At 51.7% G+C, this 8,867-nt stretch overlaps 1 protein-coding gene across 5 annotated transcripts in view; it reads right to left on the bottom strand.

The window, feature by feature from the left end:
- Nucleotides 1-3,390: 3,390 nt before the first annotated feature.
- The window catches only part of DPP6 (dipeptidyl peptidase like 6), a gene marked incomplete at both ends in the record, with an annotated part of 1,069,233 nt that continues 1,063,756 nt past the window's right edge, over nt 3,391-8,867 (bottom strand). For all 5 annotated transcript variants that reach the window (XM_080701136.1, XM_080701138.1, XM_080701135.1 and 2 more), the window contains 4 exons: nt 3,391-3,537; nt 6,200-6,273; nt 6,370-6,442; nt 7,295-7,353. In XM_080701136.1, coding sequence (XP_080557262.1) covers nt 3,391-3,537; nt 6,200-6,273; nt 6,370-6,442; nt 7,295-7,353 — 353 coding nt within the window. The remainder of the gene's footprint in view (nt 3,538-6,199; nt 6,274-6,369; nt 6,443-7,294; nt 7,354-8,867) is intronic.

Below are 8,867 nucleotides of genomic sequence, written 5' to 3'. Positions count from 1 at the left end.
CAAAAAATCTTTGTTCTAAGTGACTGAGTTATCCCATAAGGGAAAGGAAAGAATATAGATCAGAATGTTAAGCAAGTTTCAGAGGGTTTGAGGAAGGTGAAAATGCTTTGTAAAGAGTAGAACTTATAAAAAATTTTGTTTAAGACAAAATTTACAGTGGACATTTGATAGTGAAGGAAGGAAGTAAAAAATTAAATATGTTGGGGTCTGAGAAACTGCCTAATAATCACTCCACTCAGAATTATAAGTTTGTTCCTTTTAAACCAGGCCTCAGGACTCTTAAAAGAACAGGAGAAATCAATCTATACAGATTCCAATTTGTACAGTGTGGTACAACCTTTTGGAAAGATTTAGGCAGAAAGAGGCTTAATTAATAGAAAGGAAGGAGACATAATTAATAGAAAATTGGTTCTTCAAGTATTAGAAAATCTTATGTTGCCAAATGAAAAGCTGGAGCCCATGTCCTGGGCCATCAAAGAAGGGAAATTCTGGAGGCTCAAGGAAATAGGGTGGTTGATGAGGCTGTGAAGGACTCATCTCCACAGCGGTAGGCACTGGTGACTTCAAGCCTTGTGTGCTGCTGTTCTCAAGGCACATGGGTTCATGGAAATACATACTATACCTAAGCTGACATTAGAAACTAAAATTCCACCAGGGTAAAATGCCTCCTGGTTGTCTTCCTCCAGATCAGGACAGCCCCTAAAAAGGACATAGGACTTTCTCCTTACGAAATGCTGTGTGGGTCTCCACACGTAGGGAGAGTCATTGATCTTCGCACTGTGGAGACCAAAGATAAATTTCTTAAGAAATACTGGGTGTCTCTTCTACTGTTTTCTTTTAGGCTAAACCGGCTTTTGGCCCAAAATACAGTCTCAACTAAGTGCTCCTGACTACTGGAGCACTTTGGTCCTGGCTATTCTAAGTGTGGAACAAGGCTGGATCCCTTACAACTGGGGAAAGGAGTTCTAGTTAGACACAGGTTCGGGAGAAACTGATTCAGCCTGGACCATCATTAAATCTCAAGCAAAGGGCAAAGAAAGCCCCTTTTGTTTTCTGTTTATTTACTATAAAGGTTACTCAAGCCTATGATCCTCTAACCATTACTTTTGACACCACCACGTACTGTCTTGTGGGAATCTTGGCAAATAGAGACATTGTTTGCAGTGGGTAAGTGTTTCTGTCCTGAACAAGTCACTGGATATACTGGTGGGGCCATGTCCTAGCTGGGCTGATATCTGCTGGACAACAGAGTACCAGGGGGAATTCAAACCTGGGATTGGTAGATCCATCCATGAAGCCCCTTAAACCAAGTAAGGAGAGAAGGAAAAGCAGGGCCAGGCAGCCCTGCCTTTGAAGCCCAACCCTCCCTAAATCAGATGGTAAGCAGGGTCCGGTTAGGGAGAAAATCTGAGCAGACTGCCTGCTCACCGTGCTCGCTGACTGACTGTGTTGGTTGGAGTAAGACATCTTGCCAAGTTGCTTTTGGTTTCGTGTGCTTTATTTGTGGCTTCGCTAGAAACTGTTTCAAACAAGCCCATCCTTCCTCCCCATCAGCTCTGCTGCTACCGTGGGTGCTGCTATGGCTGGATGCAGCCCAGACTCTCACGCGAACGTCCACTTGTGGCCCTGCCAATTTTCTAAGGTGAGATGGTGGTGGAGAAGCAAGAAAAGAGCAATCCAAGTGGCAAAATAATGTTTTATTCCATGATGAACAGACGCTACCATGCCACGCCCCACACCCCTCCCTCCGACCGGATCTGCCTTCCCCTTTCACACCTCGTTGGCTTTGCAGCCATTGAAGCCCATCAAAAGAGCGAGAGCAGGATCTGAGAGCATAAGGCCAGTCCTGTTTGTCAGCACGGGGATCCCGTCCACAAAAGGCGATGCCTCACCTTTAAGAATCCCATGATGGAGATCTTGTGGGGGACCCAACTAGAACCAACACCAAAAGCTCGTGTGGATGGAAGCAAGACCCCCAAACACTGAAAAGCAGCATGGACACATCTCTGCTGTGGACAGAATGTCAAGGACACACCAGCTGGGGACACAGCCCTGACATTCAGCCCATCAACCGGCTCAAAAGGAAGTGACGGTCACTGAGCTATCTCGAGCGGGCACTTGTAGAGTCCAGATCAGGTAAGGAGGTGTCTGCATGCAAACTGGACACGAGGTCAGTGCTGCGGAGGGATCTGCGCAGATGCCGGACACACATTCCTCTCTCTATATACAACAAAATGAAATATACACTGGGAACAGTGGCTGTACAGCTCTCTGGCCGGTGTGCACCTTACAAGGCTCATGGGAATTGTGAGCCCCCCAAGGCAAAGACGACGCGTCCCGGGGGTCTGCTTCGGGACGCCCGTGACCCGGCACACTCAACAGACCTGCGGGGTGGAATCAGCCCTTGTCTTTTTATGACTTTGAACCAAATGCCACCTGAAAAGACTCAGCAACTTATCAAGGAGGAAGAGGGTGAGCTTAAGGACACATGGAAGTGGACAATATGGGTCTACGGTGGCGGGAGGAGGTTTTGTTTCTGGAGTTTAGTGAATACTACCGGCCGTCTCCCTCCCTCAACATCTGGAAGGCCTCCCTGGAGCCCCGGGGGCCTCACTGAGGGGAGGGAGTGGCTGCTTGTGATCTATTTTTTCATCCAAACAAGAGCAAAAGTGGGAAGCAAAACAAAGCAATGACAGTAAGAAAGAGAGAAAGAAAAGCCGGGCTGGGCGGCCCAGCCACGCGCTCCAACAGACGGCGGAGCGTCGCTCAAACCATAGAAAAATATGAATTAGTTCTAGAAGGTTAGCCATTAGCACAGCTACAACAACACTGTACAGAAAAGGGCCTGTTTCCTTGGTGCAGTCCTGGGCAATACTGACTCTCCTAGTGACAGACAGGAGCGAGTCGGCCTGGGGACACCCGCTCACACAGCTGTGCTGTCACCCCGTCCTTGATACCGTGGTACAGTTATGCCAGACAGAATGTCCTGCTGCGGGCGTGAGCACGGGACTCTAGTGTGGAAGGCAGGTCTTATGCTACTGAGAGAAAGCTTGGGTTTGAGGGCTGGCTTCCTGCGGGCTCAGTGGGCCCTTGCTGCCGTCTGTCCTTTGCTGTGTCCCTTGGGGAGGGGCCTGGGATGCGCCAGTCACTGTGGGGTCAGGAGGAGGCGACGCTGCTGAGGCGGGGGAGTTCCAGGCTGCGTGGCGACACACGTCCACCAGGGGAAGGAGCTCGTTTCCCACACCAAAGCGCCTTCGGTCCGAGACACATGCTATGGAACTTGAACACCTCTGGCCCTGCTGCCCCCGGGGGAGGAGGGAGTGGCAGGGAAACCCCTCAGTTGCATATTGTCGTAGAAAGAGCCACGTCCGTGCTGGGGCTGACGTGTGCTCAGTCCTCCTCCTCGTCCTCCTTCGCTGTGGCTGCTGGGAGCTTGTCCTGAATCCTGAAGCATTCCACGAAGAAGTTGATGATGGACCGGTACAGATGCTGTTTGAGGGCGGCACTGTGAAAGTAGTGGCTTTCATCTGGGTAGATCTGCAAGGAAGCCCAAGAGAAGGTATCGGCCACAATCTGCTGAGGGGCCCCGGGGGTGCACACGAGAGGCAGGAGCCTAAAATCGCCCAGGTGATACTTGAATTTTAGTTGGCCAAATGAACTTCCAACTGCTTCAGCTCAATACAAGTGCCTTTCCCGATGCCTCAAGTAGACCCTTACTCCTGCAGCGCAGGAATCCGCTGCCTAGTCACGAGAGCTGCCAGTCTTCCCAACAGCGCCCCCCCAACACACACACCTTGGCTGAGGGCAATTGGTGATCAGTGGGAATTGGCTAGATAGGTGAGAAAACACCTCAGCCAGCCAGGCAAGGTGGCTCACACTTGTCATCCCAGTACTTGGGAGGTCGAGACAGGAAGATCGCAGGTTCGAGGCTAACCTCAGCAATTTAGCAAAGACACTCAGCAACTTAAGACACTGTTTCAAAATAAAATAGGGTGGGGTACAGTTCAGAGGTAGGATACCCTTGGATTCTATCCCCAGTACCCAAAATAAACAAATAAATAAGCAAGTAAGTAAAAGAAATGAGGCCGGGCATGCTGGTGCACACTTGTCATCCCAGCATTTAGGAGGCTGAGACAGGAAGATTCGGGTTTGCGGACAGCCTCAGCTACTTAGTGAGGACCTTTGCAACTCAGTGAGACCCGGTCTCAAAATGAAGAATAAAGACATAGGGCTGTATAGCTTGGAGGTAGAATGCCCCTGGGTTCCATCTCCAGGAACACACACACACACACACACACACACACACACACACATACACACACAAGAAATAAAAATAAAACAAGCCCTCCACCCATTCAATATTCTCTTCACACTCTGTGTCTGCTTCTTTGAGTTTGGAAACTGGACCTGTGTTTTGGGTGGACAGAGGCAACAGCTCAAGTGTGGAGGGCAGTGTCAGGACTGGAGGGGAAAAAAAATGGGACGCTAGACTCTGTCAGTCACCCTCTGCTTGTGGGGAAATCAAGGGGGAGGCCATCATCATGGGCCTGTGTGTGCCGGCTGGCTACACACTTGTCTTGCTTGGGCCTTGGTTCTAGGTGTATTGGGAAGGAAGGAAAATAAAAATAAAACCTGGCTCATAATGTTTTATGAGAATTAAACCATACGTGAAGCACTCAGAACGAGGCCTGGGACCTGTGGAGGGCTGGCACCTAGGCTTGTCCTGCGGGGTTAGAGCTTGGTGCCAAGGAAGTGGCTAGTCTGTCACCAGCATAATGAGACCTCCTGACCCCTGGGGGCGCTATGTCGCCCTGGACACATGGCTTCCAAAGACAAGTCTGACCGGGAAACTGGAAGCTGGTTTTTTCTTTCCATGGCCCTGCTGCCACCTGTACTTTGAATCCTGTATTTTTCTTATATCTTTGAGGGTGGCATTGACCTTTATTTTATTAATGACATCATTAGGCTAGTATATGTACATCAAAATAGCAAGCCCTAAGAATGGAAATGCCTGGGAGGTCTGCCTCTCTTGCCTCCGGTCTCCTGCATTGTCCCCGGGGCTGGCCACGCTCCCTTTCCCTGATGGCATGGGTACAGCTGGTGAACAGCTATTCTGCCCCATCTGACTGAACCCAGCCTGCATCTTGGGGAGGCCCAAGTCAATACCCAGCAACCTTTCAACCTGCCGCTGTGCTATCGTGTAGGCGAACGTACTTAACAGTGCTGGAGCCACTGTCAAGTTCAAAAAGATCTGAAAATTTTCAGAAGGAAATTCAAATGCAATATAGCCAAGTCCTAGTGTCCCATTGGTCCATGCTGGGGCCAAACTCTCCACTGGATGCTCCTGATTGCCCAGCCCTCACATGGGCATCACAGGCCTGCAGATGGCGGGGACAGAGGCAGTGGTGGGCAGAGCCTAGCAAGCATGCTGAGAAAGAAGGGTGCCTGGCTGAGTTCCCGTTTATCCCTGCACCCTAAAGACCATCAAGTCATACCTAGTACTAAGGGAATGAGGGGGCAGGAAAGAGATGGAAGAAGTTTCCAGACTCAGCCGTGTGTGCGGGTTCTTCCCTTGGCCCTACTGCCGCCTGTGGTTTGCATCTTGCCTTTTTCTTATATCTTTGAAGGTGGCCTTGACCTCTATTTTATTAACGGTGCCATCAGGCTAGTCTATGTGCATCAACATAGCAAGCCCTCTGGAAGGGAAAACACTAGGAGGTCCGCAGTGGCGGTGGCGCTGGCCTCTGGGAAGGGCAGCACTCATTCCTGGCTGCAGATGGTGGCGGGACAGCTTGACAGTATTTATGGTCACATGTGGCGCTGTCCGGACCGAGCCAGGCAGAGCGGTTCCAGCATCCCTGGTGACACCAGCGGCTCCTCACGCAGGGGCATCCCCAGCTGCACCAGGTGGTAGGCAGGTGCACTGTACCGGCTCTGCCCTGCTCACAGTCTGTCTAGAAGGGGGCATGGAGAGCCAGTGGCAGCAGCCGGGCTCTAAGGGTTTAACCACGGCCAGGGTGCAGAGCCCCGTTAGGAGAAAGAGAAATTGTGTGCTAATCTGTCTGACCTGATGCGCTGGCCCATCTCGGATAGCCAAAGCAGGGCCCGCCTGCTGAATCAGAACTTGCTGAACACCACCCATTCTTACCTGAGCGTGCCTTGCTCCAAGAATGAAACCCAGTGGACGCATGTAACGTACCTGTAAGCTATAATTAGCCTTTCCCTTAATGAGTTGTGTAATGAGCTCTGCTGTGTGCTGGAAATGGATTTTTTCTGTAAAAGAAATAAGAGCAAGAAAGGGCGATGTGTTTGTCGGCACCCCACGCGCTCGGGGGGGCTCCCAGCAGAGGCGTGGGCTCTGGTGCTCACCGTCGGCTGTGGCGTGGATGATCAGGAACTGCTGCTCCTCCAACGCCGACACGCGGTGGGCCACCTTGGTTATCTGGACAGCAGGGGGGACAGGTCAGCGGGCCGCAGCGCAGGAAGTGGGTTGTGCCAGGAGACCTGGCCGAGGAGCCCAGAGAGGCGATGGGGACACCCCGAGGGCATTCCTGGGATGTTTGGCACCAAACAGCTAACCTCAGGGACCTGGGCTTCCTCTTCCTAACACCATCTCCTCTTAGAAAGAGAAAAGGGTTGAGGAGAGGAAGGGGAGAGGAGTTCCTCTAGTGACAGGTGGCCTTGGAGGGCCAATGCTTCACCCTGCACCCCTGGACCTGGAGTCCTGGGCACACTCAGTTCCTCTGTCCCGTAGAAGTCTGGGCTTTGAAATCAGTGCTGCTTGCTCATGGAATTCTGGTCCACCCCATGCACAGCCTAGGGGCTGCTAGGGCTGATGCGGGCACCGAGGAAAATGAACGGCTCAGATGTAGTTGGTCAGATCAGAGACGCCTCCTGTGCCCTGGTCCACAGCCGATCCTCCTAAAGGAGGGTCAGCCCTGGGAGCAGGGCAGGAACTGTCCACCCTAGCTGCCCAGCTATCCAGCCAGTGTCCTGGTGGGCTGGGTTGGCCTCCCCTAGGCCCCAAATGCTGTCCTCTTTCTCCTCATCCTTGGGTCCTTCCAGAACAGACCATGCAGCGAGAGGTCATGCAAACCCTGTTCGTGGCCTGGTAGAAAGCTTATCTCGAAGCCACTCAGCCCGGCCTTTGATGGTGGGGAGAAAAGGACTCCATCCAGAAAGAGCGGTGGGCTTCAGAGTGGGGCTGGGCTGGGGGGGGCCCAGAGGGAGGGGAGAAGAGGCCGGCCAGTTTCATCAGTTCCCATTTCACCAAATGGCAGTGTGCCCAACGCACCTCATACGCTCTGTTGTCCAGTCCATAGAGGCCCAGGTACCGCTCTGAGAAGGCAGATGCTGGAGAGGAGCAGAGGGAGGCGTTACTGCTTGGCCCCAAGGCCCTCAGCGCAGAGCTCAGGCGTGGGGTGTGGTCAGTGGGGAGGCAGCACGCTGCTTCTTGCGTGGCAGATGTTGTTTTAGACAAACATCACCTTTGCAGGGCATGGTGGTGCATGTTTGTAATCCCAGTACTTGGGAGGCTGAGACGGGAGGATCGCAAGTTCAAAGCCAAGCCCCAGCAATATAGCAAGGCTCTCAGAAACCTAGTGAGACCCTGTTTCCAAATACAGAAATAAAATAGGGCTGGGGGTAGAGCTTACAGGCAGAATGCCTCTAGGTTCAAACCCTAGTACCCCAATCAAAACAAAACAAAACAAAAAAACAAATATCACCTAAGTGTTTTAGGGCATTGTAAGCGTGACCGGGTAGAGTAACAACATTCCATGTGTTGGTGTTGGTGGTTGCCTTCTTAGTATAGCAAAACAGGAATTAAGCAAAACAGCGAGTCTGAAGCCTAAACGAACACAACAACCCCCTAATCAGTTCTGCACACAGGAAAGGGAGCATAAGAATAAAAGCAAATTTCCATCAGGATTTACCTATTTTGTTTAAAAAAAAAAAGTCTAGGCATGTTCCTGCCCAATCCCAGCCCTGGCTCCAGGTCCCGGTTCTGCAGGAGGACCTGGCATGGGCCAGAGGACAGGGGAGGACCGGCTCCCATAGTGTGGCCTGCCGGGGATCCTGCGCACGTGGGGGACAGCATAGGTGGGCTGGGTGCAGCTCAGTGGCACAGTGCTTGCCTGGTAAGTGCCAGGTCCTGGGTTGCAGCCCTGGCACCACAAATAAACAGAAAAGAGCTGGTGGCATCGATGTGCATTTGAACAGGGCTTTTTTTTGTGGTAATGGGGTTTGAACTCAGTGGTTTTCTACCTTCGAGCTACACCTCTCACCCTATTTTTATTCTTTATTTTGAAACAGGGTCTCTAAGTTGCAGAAGTAGCTGAGGCTGGCTGTGAACCTGCTATCCTCCTGTCTCAGACTTCCAAGTACTGGGATTACAAGTGTGCACCACCACGCCCAGTAAAACAGGGCAAATTTTGAACAGCGTGGTTTAGAAATAAGAAAGTGATTTTGAAAATTGTAACTATTGCCACATGTATACCTGTGGGAAATGATTGTTATTTAAACCTTAGACCAGGAGAGTTCTTGTAGAACTGTTAGTGGACTTTGCCTTAGAAAAAGTGCTTGTGAAGATGCCCCCGTCTGGTGGGAGCCCCCTGGGGAGTTCCGGCCCACAGTGTCCCTGGGCTCTGTGTGGCGGGGTAATGGGAGGCCTCTGGCGGGGCTCTGGCTGCAGGAGACCAGAAGCCCCTGGATTTCCTCTTCAGAGCCAGCACCGTGGGGTCTCCTGTCCGCCCTGCATGTTAGTTCCCAGCGACCTCTCAACACATTTTTTTTCCCTTGTGGTACTGTGGATGGAACGCAGGTGCAGCCTACCTCTGAGCTACACCCCAGGCCTTTTGTACTTTTTA

The sequence above is a fragment of the Muscardinus avellanarius genome (genome assembly GCF_963383645.1).
Source record: "Muscardinus avellanarius genome assembly, chromosome: 9".
NCBI classification, from domain to species: Eukaryota; Metazoa; Chordata; class Mammalia; order Rodentia; family Gliridae; genus Muscardinus; species Muscardinus avellanarius.
The sequence above is the reverse complement of the archived record's forward strand: the minus strand, read 5'-3'. Positions and strand labels throughout refer to the sequence as shown.